Here is a 16,854-nt window from a genome sequence, read left to right as displayed (position 1 = left end):
CCAGGCTGGCCTCGAACTCAGAAATCCGCCTGCCTCTGCCTCCCGAGTGCTGGGATTAAAGGCGTGCGCCACCACGCCCGGCTAGTTTATATTTGTATATTTCACCATAAACACAAAGGATTTAGGAATTGAATCACTGGATGTATCTATGCATAAAGAATTTTATCAAGTCAATCAAGAGGAATTCACTTCCTTCTGCTTTTTTTTAACTTGCGATTCTGTAAACATCACAAAAATACACATTAATGTGAATAAAATGTCCTGCAATACAAGGTTTTTTTGTTTTTGTTTTTGTTTTTTTGTTTTTGCATTGCATTGCATTTTGTTGTATAGAGACACACTAGAATGGCTTTGACCCATCTCTCAGCAGATGTATTACTATCTATGATTAATATCTTAAAAAGTTACTGCCATACATTCTTCACTGTTTCTCCTACTGACTTTGATAATGTCTTCTGCTTTGTAGCTTGTACACTCACTCCTAGGATATCATGGGTTTCAAATGGGAACATGAAAGGAACCATGATGAATCAGAAAACGAAATGGATGCCCTGAACTGTCATCTATATTTAAAACAAACAAACAAACAAACAAACCAACCAACCACTTATGTTCTTCACTGTCAAGCATATTCACATGTCCCATTACTTCCCTACATCTTTCCTTCCTCCACTTAATTTTATTTATTCCTGTTCTTCCATAATAAATACATATGCTGTATTTGTATCCATATGCATTACACACACACACACACACACACACACACACGTACATGTATGCATGCATATACCTCTTGGCTTTTTTATCATTCCAGCATGTTTCAAGTGTTTCTTTTTTTCATTTTTGTTAGAAATCTATTTAACCAGGCTTCTTACATTGTTCTTTACTAAATCTGGCAAACTTATCCCAGAAAACCTTTAGACTAGGGTCTCAATCCCACAGTATGAAACTAGCGGCATAGCTGTGGTAACAGGAATGTTGAAAGCTTACCTTAGAAAGAGTGCACCAGCATGATTTTGACATAGCACCTACTATTATTTCATATTCATGTATTGACATTGGGTAATATTGTTTTAACATGCACTTAAGTAAGAAGGAGAATATTAGAAAGTAAGCTCTGTTCCTCCCTGGGGTTGTTTCAGGCTGTGTCTGGCTATGAGTATACTAGGGGCTTTCACTAACAAGTCTGGGAGTTGGCCCTCAGGAGTGTTGCACATCTTTGTCAGAACAAGGTGACATCTCTTATGGTTAAAAATATAATTCACAGGCAAACCAACGAAAAACCTATCTGTCTTTATCAGTAAAGCGGAGTCAGGCTGCTCTTTCATATGAATTTGAATTCTGGTATTACTTCATATGTGGTCCCTTGGGGCATTTTGCTAGTAGATTTAGCTTCTAGTATGGCTGGATTCTTATAGCTATCTTACTGTCTTCCTTTTGAAGGGTCCAGTTCATGTAATGGAGTGTAGTCCAAATAGCTGCTTTTAAGTCACATGTATCCTTGCCTACACCATTTTTAAGAAATGATTTTCTTCAAACAAACCAAAAATATCCCATTTGTGACACATAGTCTATCTCCCTATTCTATTTATTGTTATTGTTTATTTTCATATGATCAGTGGAATGAGAGGCACTCTGCCAAGCCCTGTCTAAAACAAAGCAAAGCCAGTGTCCTCCCAAGTAAGCAGAGAAGAGGTCAAAGTCAAATGTGTACATTTTTAGAAATAGTTAATTGATCATACCTACCTCTTTTTTATGTGAATATTAATCTTACAGATACAAGGAAAAGTTATTTCTATATGGAGGCATCTCTGAAATGTAAGAACACCGTGCCCAAGTCAGCCAGGTCTGGTTTGAATCAGCCAATCTACTTTCCAGAGGGATTATCTAAATTAAGCTCGGTTTCCTCCCCCAGGAATGTCAGGAGCCCTGTCTGGGTGTGTGACTTAGCAGCTTTGAGAAAGATCCATGCCTGTGCAGCCAAGCCAGTGAGCTGGCCTTAAGAGTATCTCCCACCTCTTTGGCAGAAAAAAGAAAGTTTTATAGTTAGGATTATAGTACACACACACGCTGAGAGGTCTTGCTGACTTACATCCTGAAAAATTAAGTAGAACATTTGCAGAGTTGAGTGTGGATTTTTGACTTCATTGGATTCACTTTTTCATCCCCTAAATACACAGATGCACAAAGCAGAGTAGGATAGCATTACTGTTTGTTTTTCCAGAAGTCTAAAAGAGGTGACTATGGATAATCCTAGTCTGCTTTCTTTAGCAAATTTTATTTTTGTTGGTTGAATTCTGCCCTAATTTCAAAACACAGTTTTAAAAAATCACTTAGAAGAAAGAGATGTTGCATTCCGATTCTAGGTTTAAAATAAACAATTAAGAACGCAAGCAAATGGAAAACTGCTAGCCTTTGCCTGTGATAAGGTTGGTCTGAGCACAAAAGGCAGCAGCCTATGTACCAAACTTTATAACATTCTTCTAGTATGTCTCCCATTTCTTCTCATCAAAGCAAGGGAACAGGAAGCTGGGTGTGGTGGTACCCACCTCTAGTCCCAACACTTGAGAGGCAGAGGGAAGTGATCTTTCAGACTTTGGGGTCAGGCTGGTCTACATAGTGAATTCTGGGACAGGGAGGCAGCAGTGATTCATAGGGAGACTGTCTTAAGGAAACAATGACAAAGGAAAGAAAAGAAAAGGGCCCTGTGGTGGTGATGCATGGCTTTAACCCCATCACTCAGGAGACAGAGGCCACGTGATATAGCCTGGGGTAAAACAGGAGTGGTCATCAAGTGATTACTTTAAAACAAACAAATATAAAATTGAAGAAAGGGACAGACTGGTTGATTTGAGCCTACCGAGGTAAAGCCCACTACATAGTCCTTCTAACGATGGACTAAGAGATAGGAAGTATTTATTTTACAGTGGGAATTCATGGACCTCAGTTGACGAGGCTCATCTTGCTTCCTGCTGGAGTTAACTTAATTATTCTTAAGTGTCTGAATCTTATACAATTGCAAGATAATAAACTCTGTCTTACAGACAAGGTATTGTAATAGTATAAGGAAATATTGATTTTAGTAATATTCCTAGGAAAATGGAAAGCTTTCTAACTGAAGCTTACCCACCCCGCCCGCATTTGATAAGGCCTTTAAGAAGTACCAAAGAGAAGACTTGTTAAATCCTAGCTTTAGATTTTAGGCTGGATTTAATTATATTAGCTGTGTATGGTATTGACCAAGGACAAGTGTTCTAAATTGTAACATACTCAGGGCTGAGCAAATAGTTCAACAGTAGAGCACTTGCCTAACAGGTTCAAATCCTCCATTTCTGCCCCAAACGCAGTAAAAGAAGAACTCAATGTTTACTGCAGTAGCCTCTTTTTTATAACTAGAACTGGAGGGAGAATTTTATTCTCCATTTTAAGTTTTTTTTTGCATAATGAACTGAATGGCAGACAGCATGTTCCTTCTCGGTTTCTTTAGCCTTAGGAGCTGAGAGTGACAAAAAGTCCTGAGCTGATTAGAATCTTAATTCTTCCCTTTCCCTGCATTCTCTACATCTCGAAGACCTCTGGGGATCTTGATGATTTCCACCACTGAACTACTTTTTCTAACACATGTGGTTCTTTCTAACTTCATTGATTACTATATTTAGGTCAAACTGTTATCAACTCTCATCTCTTCCACTGCATCAACTTTGGTATCTTTAGCTTTGTGCCAGTATAACCTAGTCAGGTCTCAGAAAAAAAATTTTTTTTTTTTTTTCTGAAATGGGAGGCTTTTTCCTTGTAAGGTTCTTCTACTGACTGAATGTTGTAACAGGTAGGAAGAAGATTGAGTTCTCTTTATTTGTGTACTTATTTTATTTTTTTATTCACTTTACATCCCGAGATCACAGTCCACCTGTGTCCTCTCTTCCCAGTCTCACATTTACAAACCATCCCCCATTGCCCCTTCCCCTTCTCCTCAGAGAAGGAGAGAAGCCCGTTGGGTACCACCTCATCTTGGGGCATCTAGTCCCAGCAGGACTAGGCGCATCCTCTCCCACTGAAGCCCAATGAGGCAATGGAGGTAGGGAGAAGGGATCCAACAGCAGCACAGAACACAGTATCTGGCCAGCCTTACAATCATCATGCAGCATCCCTCCCTCCCCTGCCCCTTACTCTCAGCAGTGATTTTAGACCAGACTAACTAGGGTTCATTTTCTTCTAGCCTGGTGACTCGACACCGAGCCAGTTAATGAGACTCTCTTTGGCTTGATGGCTAATGGTTAACCTGGAGATGATGATGATAACAATTTTGTATGAAGTTGATATGCAGATTAATGAGTGAATGTATGTGAAACACAAAGGACAATGCCTGGCAGGCATATCTGTGTTTAATTATGTTGGATTTATCCTGCCTTACCACATTATGTTATTCTATACTAATCTGATGCTTGAATTGTCTATCATGGCTGACATTCCTTATTTAGTTGGCAAACTCCTATTCATCCTTTAAAACTCAATGCACATACTAATTTTTTCAAGCCATGCTCTGACTAGGAGAGTTAAACTTTCTCATTACAACCATCCCTGTCACCCCACCATTATTATTCCATGACATATGTATCTATGTATGTGTAAATGCATGATTATTCCCTTATATGTACAACATTAGGAAGTAATCTTATAAAGTAGGGTCTGAATTTGATTTATCATTATCTTTGTACTACTAGGCTTAAGTTCCCTCACATTGTACATATAATTTTAAATGATTTTTTTAAATGTTGGATGAATAATGGCCGATATCACACTAGCAATTCTAGCCCCAAAGTTTCTTTTACACATATACATACAACATAAACTAACATGTAAAAAATGTTTTTAGTAGAAAAACACAAATAATATGATTTATATTAAGTACTAAAATCTGTGAATTGTTTTTCACTTTTTATTTTTTGGTTTTTCGAGACAGGGTTTCTCTGTGTAGCCTTGGCTGTCCTGGAACTCACTTTGTAGACCAGGCTGGCCTTGAACTCAGAAATCCACCTGCCTCTGCCTCCCAAGTGCTGGGATTAAACACGCCCGGCCTGTTTTTCACATTATTCAAGCATAGTGTTCACATCACATTTATGCATTCCTAAAGTCTTACTGCATCGCACCTGATTTTACTAACCTATTCCCTGAGATTCACCAATTCAGTCCAACTTTTAAATTTCTTAACTGTGTTTTTTTCAAGTCTATTATATACTTCTAGATTTCATTCCTTTAAATTTTTTAAAAAGTAAGATAGATTACAAATTACATTTCTGTTTATACAGTCAAAAATTCAGTTTTCCTGATTCCACGTCACCATCATCCCTTGCATGTCCTTCACACCCATTGCTAAAATGATTGGTGTTTTTCTTCTAATTTTTTTCTACTAGTACACTATCAACATAATCATGAGTATGCAACATACACATTTCTGTGAATGTTTAGATGAACACATACCAATATACAATTGCACATATGTATGAATGTATACACTACATATATTTCAACAATTATTCCAAATGTTAGACTTATTCCTCTTATTTATTTCATAAAATATGTCATGAATATCTTATATTAATATATGTAATTATATGCAGTTATACATCACTTATTCTAAAGAATGACTGCCAACATATTTAATACTATAATTTATGGATTATTTTATTCATTTCTATTATATTTTGTTTTGTTTCATTTTACATTTTTGATTCAAGATCTCTGCAAGAAACCCATGTTATCTGGAGAATTACTATGTGGGAAAGACTACCTTTGAATTTTCCATAGTGCTCTGATTTAGCTTCCCAAATGTGGAGATTAGAGGTGTTGCAATTATAGCCAATATATATCAATTTCATACTAGTAAAATATCATTCATTAGAAATATGACAATTATTTAAAATTTTTGTAATATGCAGACAATTATATTGAGTACTCTAGTCTCTGTTTATATGGGAGTGTGTGTGTACATGTGTGTGTGCACGTATGTATGTGTGTACATGTTTGTGTTTGTGCACATGTGCATACCTGCTCCTGTTAGTGTTCTTATTTTCCAAAACCTTTCTGCTATGTGCACGTCTTTTGTGACTGGATTGTCCATATATTTTTATTTCATTGCTTAACTTGTATTTACTTTATTACTTCATATACAATCTTTCTGGCATCTACATTCTGTCATATATATTGGAAATACTTTACCTTGTTAAACATTTATTTTCAATACATTTCATGATCTGTGTCAATCATTTGACTTCCTTATTTCTGCTTTTATAATAAATTGAGCTTATTCTTATTTTCTCAAGCTTTGAAATGTTTGCTGGCTAATTTTTGCATATGCATATAGTATTTATAATTCTGCCCCAAATTTGAATCACCAAACAAGTAGAACAATATTTTGAAAGAGAATTTAGTGTTTAATTTAAGAACAAATAATAAGTTTAATCTAGAAAGAAAACTCATGCTCTGTATGCCCATATTTGTACCATATGGTGACACTCTACATGCTACAAACAAGGAAAAATGAAAGCATTTATAAATAAGTTCAGACAGATAAGAATGAGGTTTTAATATTTTCAACATCTCTTCCTTTTATCACAGCTATATTTACACAGCACAGGCAGCTCTTACCACTAGGCATTCATTGGCTTCTATGTTAAGAATTCTGTTGTGGGAAACAATTTGAAAGGAAGAGCTTTATGTGAAAGTTTCAAGATGTATCCAATGGTCTTAAGTATTTCTAATAAGATACAATGTAGAAAAGGACAGTGTGGGCAGTGCAGGCAAATCAAGCCCAATGTCCAAATTATACACACTCTTTCATGAGCTTTCAGTGAAGTTCAAGACCTAGATTAGTTTGTTTATTTTATTCTTCATTAAAGTGCACCTCTGCCTCAATCTGGAAGTTAAGTGCCAAAATCCTATGCATGTCTCTTCTCAAAGTTCTCCCAGGAAGATGGGAAACAGGAAGCACGGAAAGTCCTGTGAGAAACTCTGTTTTGGAATTTGCAATTTGTATAGATTGAATGCACAGTTGGTAAACTATTGCTCCATGTAACAGTAACCTCTAAAGAGGCATCCCAAGAAAAATGGCTTATTCAATCCAAACCTTCCAAAAACTTGACAGTGAAGCTCCCTTTCTGTTTAATAAACTCTGACAGAAAACTCCATGCACTGATGTCTGGAGTCAGCCTACCCATGTTTTGTTATGTGATTAAACTTCAGCTAAAACTTTTGAATGTTATCATCAGGAAAACTAACAACATGCCTGTCTGATTTTAGGATCTAAGGTCTTATGACTGTACTTTCCTATCTAGTGGTCTCTTGCCAAATGGAGAAAGGCTTTTCAGACTTTTCTGATTAGGGGAAACAATAAAGAACCCATAGAAAGATTCTGGGACCAAATAGAATATGATAAGTCTATTGAATAAGAAAATTAAATTTGATGGCAGACATTTTAAGGTAGAGCTATAACTGAGAAACTCTTTGCACTGCGATTGTGGCTCACTGATTAAAAGCACACGCTGCTTTTGCAAATGACTCCAGTTCAGTTCCTACTATCCAAATTGAACAGCTGATATCTCCCTGTAATTGCAGCATGGGTCTGATGTCTCTGGCCTTCTTTTGTGGGCATATGCATGTGTGTACATACACATGCAAATTAAATATAAAAGAATCCTTTCAAAAAATCTAGGTTTGGATATTTAAGACATTTCTTACAGTTGGGGAAAGTAGGTAAGTTCAAATGCTGTGATTCACAATTTTCCCAAATAATCAGATGAATAGCATATGTTAAGGACATATTTCATTGGCACCATTATTGCTGGTGTGATGTAAATAGTGCAATAGATTGTACTCATCACTTTCTATTGCACAACAAAATGCCATGACCAAGGTACCTTATAGAAGCATATACTTGAGCTTATGGTTCCAGAGCATTGGAGGTCATGATGATGGGGTGGAGGCATGGCAGCAGGAATAGTACTTTAAGGGCTCAGATCTTTAACTGTAAGCATGAAGCAGACAAGAAGAAAACTTGGAATGGATTATTTATTTGAAAACAAAATGCTCACTGCCAGTGACATACTACTTCCATCAAGGCCTTATCTCTGAAACCTACCCAAGCAAGAGCACGCACTGGGGATCAAGAATATGCTCAAGTCTGTGGGGCACATCTCTGATACTGCATTAAGATGATGGCCATGAGTGTGGGCCACTTTCATAACAGTGGGGTGCTCTGTGTGGATTTCTAACATAACACAATGGAAAACATGTTTTGTAAACCCTGGTTCCAAAACTTAATGTATTTGTTAAGGGTTTACATAAAAGAAAAATTTAGATTAGTAGAAATTTGTATTCTATGGGTTGAAAAATCAATTCAGTTGATATCAACTATAATGCCTTAAGAATCAAAGGACAGACTGAGGAGATGTTTCAGTTGTTGTGCTAGCCCAAGACACGGGGTCAGATCCTAGAACCCACATGGCAGCTAAAAATATAATTCCAGTTTCACAGAATCTGACTTTTTTTCTTCTAGTCTTCATGGGCACTGCATGTCTGTTGTGCACAGACATACATAAGACAAAGCAGCAATACACATAAAATTTAAAAAAAGAATCGAAAGAAATAATGATTTCTGTTAAGTGCTATCCAACTATATTATTATATTTCTCTGTGTTAATAGCTACAAATTGTAGAAATATTTTTGGAAAGTGAATCTTGGATTCAAACCACTTTGCAATTAACAGGGAAGAAAGGTTTACTCCCAAAGTGTGCAACTTCCACATAGATAGGAAGAAACAAAGAGATGAGTCATATGGAAACCACACATTGAGAATACATGGAAAAGAGGATGTTTGTCTTCAAAAAAGACCAAAAGCTCATGAAGAGAAAGTCATCGTGAAGGAGTCTAAAGGGTTCTTACTCATATAAAAGGTGTTCTATAGCACTACTACAAAAATAATTAGACTGCAAGGGCTACCACAAGAGACCTGAGGGAAGAAATGATTTGGGGGGAATGCCGTGGTGATAGTTTCTTGGTAGAAAATGCTTTCGGGGTGGCTATCGATTCCATGTGACAAAGTCCCAGCATTCTTGTAGCCGGAGAGATGCTGCTTTGTTCTCTCAGTCCAGCTAGATACCTGTGCCCACAGTCTTCTTGCATCCTGATGACCAATGTGTCTTCATCTTCATGAACATCTTTTCTAAGGTGACACACTGGCTTGATGCCACTTGATATCTGGAAGTCATGTTACATTAATACCTGTTTACTGAGTCATGAAAATCAATGCTCTTTCCAATATGATAATGCATATTATCTTTTGCAAAGGAAGACTTCTTTTCCACAACCCCGTATTCATGACTGTCTTCTTTTGAGTAGGAATTTCTTTGATCAACTGTTAGTTTTCATATCTTTTCAAATTGTACTGAAAACAAACCAAAACAAAACAACCAGTGTCTTTTTCTGATATCTTCTGTACCAGCCATCCCCAGTGTATATTCTGTCCTGTGCAGACACATCAAAAGCAAAAGTGAAAAAATATTGAGGCAAAATATGAAAAATGTATTATGTTGGAAACAATTTTCTTGCTGCTCATAATTTTTCTCTGAGGATTACTGTCTATAAAGAAAATCTTTTCTGAAGAAATACCACCATCTTATATTCTGCATAAATATTGGCATTTAGCAACTAATAAGTATGACTTATAGCTAGAATCTGATATTGCCTACTAATTAGGAAACCTGGAAGGTCAGTTCTGATTTTGCTTGTGGAAAATAACTGTTTATTTAGAACTTTTATACCGCATCATATGACGATTTAGCTTCCAAGTCATGAGCTACGTATACACGATCCTCATTTTAATAGTTAATGCTAAAGGTTTCCTGGTGGTATACCATAACTCATGTGAGTCTGAGGCACAATTTCCTAATAAGTTAATGACTATAAATTGTGGGAGTCATGTATCTGATCACTATTCCAGAAATAGGAGCAAACATAACTAAAAAGTAGGCTAAAAATGAGCTGGAGTATCAGTTGTGGTTAATGCTCAGATCAAAAGCCAAAAATCTCCAAGCAGAGAGGAAGGCTCCTCTGTACCCACAGCAGTGAACTCGCCAGTTAACTACTAAGTGGATGGCATTTTTAACTACTATGAACAATAGAAACATTGACTGCCTTTGTCCCTCCACCCCTCTCTCTACCTTATTTTTGTTTTTTAACAATGAGTTTCTCTAGCAGCAATAAGCTTTGGCACAGAAAAAAAAGACACTTTATCATCTTAGCCCCTAGAAATATTTTCTTTCATCTCCCTCAACTTCCTTGTCTAACCTTTTCACTCCTAAACAGGGATTTAAACAAATATAAATGACCCTCAGGATTTCACCTACTTACTTTCCAAATTGAGTTCCCAGTATGCTCAGAAGAAGGTAGGGATTCTTTCTGTACAGGCATGGAGTAAAATACAGGAAACTCAAGAGAGAAAAATGGCTTTTGGGGGGGTATCAATGTGAAAATTTCATTTGTCAATCTTGGCACACTCTCAAAAATTCTGTGAGTTAGGCAGGACTCACACATAGACCCAGCTTCCCAGCAGCTGTTCTGCTATGTACTGGGCCACCTTATTAGGAGAGCAAATTTGTTAGCAGAGACCTGGAATCTCCTTGAGCATTTCTTGCCACACTTCTTCATCTGTGCAAAAGCCAATCTGATGCTGCATCTTGCCCCTTAGCACAAACAGTTGGAAAGTTTGACTCTTCAAACACACTAGATTGTATAATTTAAGTATTAAATTTAAAATACTCCCCAGTGTCTTCTTTTTGAAGACTTATAGGAGTGATTCAGTTCTATATTTCTCCAAGGTAAATTAAGTGCCCATTCTGGGTGTGCTGCATTGGAATAGCACCTTGTAAACTAAGATCTGCTAGATCTGTCTGAAAACAGAACTAAGAAAACTGCGTAAGCCTTTTCCCTGAAGAATACTAGTATATTAGACACTCTATAAAGTGAAAAATGCTTTTTATTTTAAGTCAGTTCCTCTGATCCAAAAGTGCTTCTGCGGTTTTGTAGGTTTTCCTGCACAGTATACAAGGAGAGTATCATTTAGAGAGCGTTGAGAGAAGCGTTGTAAGGTTGCGTCACTCTGGGCAAAGTACTCCATGTTTCCTGTAAGACTATGATATTCACCTAATGAGTTCTTCCTTACCCAAGACAATTGCATAGTGATTTCAGAGCCCATGATGCTCTTATCCAGAAGTCTGGTATCACACGTAAAGCTAGGAATTGTGATGATGCAGGCTAGATTTATTAAGAATTGGTTAATAAATAGTGAAGAACCTGCCTTAGTAGATTCTTATGTATATAAGCATTTCATTTGGTCCATATCTTTGTCGGCATTTGATAATATTGTTGTAATTGTTTAATTATGTGTATACATGCACCATGTGCATGCATGGACCAATAGAAGTTAGAAGAGGCATTCAGCCTTCTGGAAATGAAGTTGTAGGTCGAAATGCCATGTGGTTACTGAGCACAGAGCCTCAGTCCTCCAGAAGAGCAGTAAATGCTTTGGGGCTCTGTTGCTATTCTCTCAATGATGACATTCTGCCCAGGGTGAAGTAGAATCTCAGGGGAGTTTTGATGTGTGGTTTTCAAATGGCTAATACTACATAGACTTTTGTCTCTTAAAAGAAATACTTTTATGAGCCAGCAGGACTGTTCAGGGCTTAAGTTCCCTTAATGCCAAGTCTGATGATTTGAGTTCTATCCTCAGATAGAGAAAGAAAGGGACTGAATCCTATATGTCATTGTCTGAAATCTGCATGCATCATGGCATGTTTGAGCACATGTGCATACCTGTACATATATACACATGCACACAGACATATAATACTTAATAATTTAAGCTTCTAATCTTACTCTTGGGAACAAGTAGAATTGCAGTACTGTCTCTCCAGCACTGTATCAATTATGTCTTATTTTCATTTCCTTGTAGTTTATTAGAGCACAAAATCTTAGAAATGGAGGGAAAACACAAAGAAGAATTGGACACCTTGAAGGAGGAGAAAGAAAACCTTCAAGGCTTGGTTTCTCGTCAGACATTCATCATCCAGGAGTTGGAGAAGCAACTTAGTAGAGCTACCAACAACAACAGCATCCTGCAGAAGCAACAACTGGAGCTCATGGACACAGTTCATAACCTTGTCAGCCTTTGCACTAAAGAAGGTGGTAAGAGTTCTTTCCTTCTGGCTTTGGAAATATTTTCTTTCATGCAGGAGAGTAGATTTTTGCTACTATGTCCTCTGCAGCTTCGATGCCAGTGCAAATACTGTGGACAGACATTATTTTGAAAAGCATTTATAAGATTTAGTTGACAATTTTCATAGCTCTCTAAGTTCAGAACATTTATTTTTAAGTTTTTGGATCTGCAATTTCATTCTAAAAGAAATTTTAGAATTTGTCTTTCATTCTTGATATTTTGTAACCTTGACAAAATCTCTCATACTGTCATTGTTATATATTTGACATTACAATGTTAAATATTTATGTCTAGGACATAAATTAAGGAACACTTAGAATTAGTTCAGACTTCTGGGGTAACCTGGGGGATTTCTGGTTTCATAATTACTTTTAATTGCTTCCATTTTCAGGAGACAGGAAGGGGACTTTATTACATGTAGAAAAATGGTGAAAGAGATAGTCCACAGTAGTTATCATAAGAAAAGGTGGTTCTAAAGTATCCATTAAGATCCCTTGTCCTTGGTTTTATGCAGAGATATAACAGGGGTATCTAAGCACTTTTGGGATGTGTTTGTCATGATAGAACTTACAATTCTCTATGACTTGAGTACCTGGAACCGTATAACCACACAGCTTGTCAATATGTCCTAAGATATTCATCCATGCATTATTTTTCTTTATTGTGTGGGGGGCTGCTGCAAGTGTGAATATGTGCATATGTGTGCCATAATGTGCATGTGTAGATCAGGGGCCAGCTTCATGGCCGTACTTCTCTGCTTGCACATTTATATGGGTGCTGGAAAGCAAATTATGTCACCAGACTCATGCAGCAAATTCCTTTTTCTTCTGACCATCTCTCCCCATTCTCACCCCGTCATTCTTGAAGAAATGCCATTTTGTACATATACCGTTTAAGCAGACCCATGACCTGCAGTATGAGGCTTTAAAGTTCAGAGCATGTGGTCATCTTGTGCAGTTTCACATTGCCATTGGTCTTTCTGCTTGGAGATGGGCCTGTAAGTGGGGAGGAGCAAGAGAGCTGCTTACATCTGAAACTGATTGCAGTCATTGAGCTGTGGCTTATGTGACCACTCACATCACGGTTCAGTGTGAGTGTGCAATGAACACATGTGGCAGATGCTTGCTCCAAAAGAAAAATAAAAAAAAACTTTGTTCAGTACTTTTATGTATAGATAGGAATACAAAAGATAAGTCTACATGATCTTGTTTTATAGCCATTTCACATTTCTCTGTTACACTCCATTTCCTTACATTGTATCTCATTTAGATAGTCTAAACAAGCCGCAGAGATATTTTGTAAAGAACTTGTTTTAAACAGTGAGTCCCAAGAGCTCCATTTGGGTGTGCTCAGTAATGTGATTGAGAAGGAAAAAACCTGCTAATCAGACAGAGCCTGCCAAACTCTGAACTAGAGTCCACTGGAAGGAAAGCATGGTAGAATTTTGCCAGAGAATTTTAATAGAGCTCATGAGTATTTATAAATTAAGTATTAATATGAGACATATCTTTTCTCATTGAGATGAATACATTTGGGGAAAGATTGAAAACACATTTTTCTTATCATCCCGAGACTTAAGTACACAGACGTGGGTAGTGGTTTGTGCATGATTTTAAGAATGTCCAGCACTGGAGATTCTCACAGAGCTCATGTGTCTGCCAACCTATCACATTTGTATGTCATCCCCCAGTATTTGTCTAATAAACATGTCTTTAAGCTGTTAGAAGCAGGCAGTATGACTTTATCACTTCTGCCTTGATTGGAAGTTTGACTGTAGTCTCAGCAAGTGAGTGTCTTGTTTATTTATTGAACATAATTGCAGACATGACAGACGCCACATGAGCGTCCACTCAAGGTGTGAGAAAGGTGTCTGTGTCTGCTCTATGATGAGACCATCCAAAGAGAAACGGCAACAATAACACCCATTGAATTTTCTGACACTCTAACACTTCTAATATAGTTCTTCCTTTTAATGTTGCAAAGTAAGATGCATCTTGTCTTAGCTGCAAGATTTAAGAATTTGTTGAGTAATATGAACTAACCAGTATCTCCCGGAGCTCGTGCCTCTAGCTGCATATGTATCAGAAGATGGCCTAGTCGGCCATCAGTGGAAAGAGAGGCCCATTGGTCTTGCAAACTTTATATGCCTCAGTACAGGGGAACGCCAGGGCCAAGAAGTGGGAGTGAGTGGGTAGGGGAGTGGGGGGAAGGGCATTGGGGACTTTTCGGATAGCTTTGGAAATGTAAATAAGGAAAATACCTAATAAAAAAGAAAGAAAGAAAGAAAGAAAGAAAGAAAGAAAGAAAGAAAGAAAGAAAGAAAGAAAGAAAGAAGAATGTATTGAGTACTGGTTGATTCTCCACTGAGTTTTATATGCTCATAGCTGCAGACTTTGTTTCTCATTAGTTTGTACTGACTTTAGTCTCAGTTAAAAATCCTAACCATTTTAATTCTCTTAAGAGACACATACTAGGAGTCTCTCAAAATGTTAACCTTCTTCATATTTATAATTTTATTTGAGCCATAGTCTTTAGTTATTGTATAATTAAAATTTAAAGTCCAAATACTATTGAACCAAATATAAGTTGCTAAGGCTAACTTTGATTTAATTTCAGTTATGAAACACACTTCCAAACTTTCTTTATGTTGTGGCCAAAAATTATTTATTATTCTTTTCTATTATTTATCAGATGAGTATGTGAAAATATTTTACTTTTAACTTCATACATATAAAAATATTACAAAATTAATATACCATCATATAAAATTAAACTTTCTAAAATAAATATTAAAATTCAATCAGTGTCATAATGCACATTACATGAAATTCATAAAAAAATTTAATTTTAGGCTCAATTTAATTTGGTTATCTGGATCATGATCTCAAATATAATGCCATACAACCTAGAAGAATACATTGTTAATGAGTTGTCATTGTCAGATATTCAGGTAGAACAACAACTGTCAAGATAATCTGCCTACTTTTTCATAACAGAAAAAGAATTAGGTGAGATGTATGAGATAATGCAAAGCATGCAGTCTCAATGACACAGAGTGGGCACTAAGGTTTAGTCCCTTCTACCTCTACTAAGGAACAAAATTCAGTTGAACAAGCATTAAATAAGTTGTCTACAGCAAGACTTCTTCAGAGCATATCTAAACACAGTGCTCAAGACTCCCTACAAAGAGTGGTCCAAACTGCTTCTTCCAGCCTAAATTTCCTGATATCTAAAATGGGATCACAGCTTTACCTTACAAGATCATGGTAACATTATAAATACATACACATTATCTTTATGTACTGGATAGATCAAGTGTGGGTGAGAATCAAGTTTGTATGTTTTACCTCAAGAAATGAAAACTGTGATAATGTATTAATATTCCATGGCAAAGGTATGTCTAGCACACAATAAGCAGATATGCATCTTTCCCTAAACATCTTTTGATGGAAACACTGTAAAGTGATTTTTTCATATAGTGAGCACTCAATTTCATATTGCTTTCACACTAGAACATACAATTCCATTAGAAACATTTATTCTGAATATTACTAAGAAACATACTTTCAGAAATGATCCAGCAAACTTTCTTCTTGCACTGGGCAGGAGGATATCTTGGGCTAGTAGTCATTTCTAAGTGCATCATATCCACTTTTTGCAGAGTCCTGATACCACATTTATTATTGTGTAATCTTTGCAAACATTTGGTCACGTTAATCTTGGGCATATTATGTACTTGAGAAGTATGGCCTTCAGTGTTATTGCAGGGTCAGAGTTTAGCTGGCCACATTATGCCATGCATTTTGTCAGAGCATATGTATTGTTAGGATTAAACAGAACACACTGCATGGAAACAATGCTTAAAATGCAGTAGAGAGGACGATTGAGCACTCTGATGTCCACCAGTCCTCACCAGTCTTTGTCATCCCTGTACACTCATGGTTAATATACCATCCCATGCATTGGAAGCACTAGAAACTGTATCATAATATGAAATAGAGAATTAAATTCAAAGAGAAAAAAGAAAGAAAGAAAAGGAAAACTGCAAAAGGAATCACTATTTAGTCTACTCACGAGGTGACATATTCATTGTTTAAGACAGCTTGGAGTGCAGTCCTGCTATACAAAAATATGAAGTATGAATTCATTCATTTGAACAAAGTTTTGTAACACTTACTCTTCAATACATTTTTCCTGGGGAATAATGTTGGGAAGGTGAAGAGAGATGAATCTGCTGGCTTCTACTAGCCAAACCACCTAGCCAAATTGGCAAGATCCAGGTCAGTGAGAAATCCTATCTCAGTATACAAGGTGGATGACATTTGAGAAAGAAAACCTGAGATTGACCTCTGGGTTCCACAGTGTGTACACACTCAAGTGTACGCCCACATACAGGAAAACACACATATACGCACATATACACATACACCCCAACACCACATAAAATATTACCACTAGGGCAAAATGAGAGTACCATCTAGTATCTATATGCCTCTCTTTATTAAATGTGCATTATGACTCTAATACTGTGTAAACTTTGTGTTAAATTTGTTCTTGCTATGACAATGAAGGAGTTACTACGAAG

General features: G+C 36.8%; 1 protein-coding gene across 4 annotated transcripts in view; it reads left to right on the top strand.

Moving 5' to 3' along the window:
- The window catches only part of Angpt1 (angiopoietin 1), a 233,575-nt gene that overhangs the window by 151,169 nt on the left and 65,552 nt on the right, over window positions 1–16,854 (top strand). For 3 of the 4 annotated variants that reach the window (XM_029469438.1, XM_029469437.1, XM_021183364.1), the window contains one exon: window positions 12,006–12,238. In XM_029469438.1, coding sequence (XP_029325298.1) covers window positions 12,006–12,238 — 233 coding nt within the window. The remainder of the gene's footprint in view (window positions 1–12,005; window positions 12,239–16,854) is intronic. The other variant, XM_021183365.1, reaches the window with a different exon arrangement.

This window comes from Mus caroli, chromosome 15 (assembly GCF_900094665.2).
Source record: "Mus caroli chromosome 15, CAROLI_EIJ_v1.1, whole genome shotgun sequence".
Classification (NCBI taxonomy): Eukaryota; Metazoa; Chordata; class Mammalia; order Rodentia; family Muridae; genus Mus; species Mus caroli.
The sequence above is the reverse complement of the archived record's forward strand: the minus strand, read 5'-3'. Positions and strand labels throughout refer to the sequence as shown.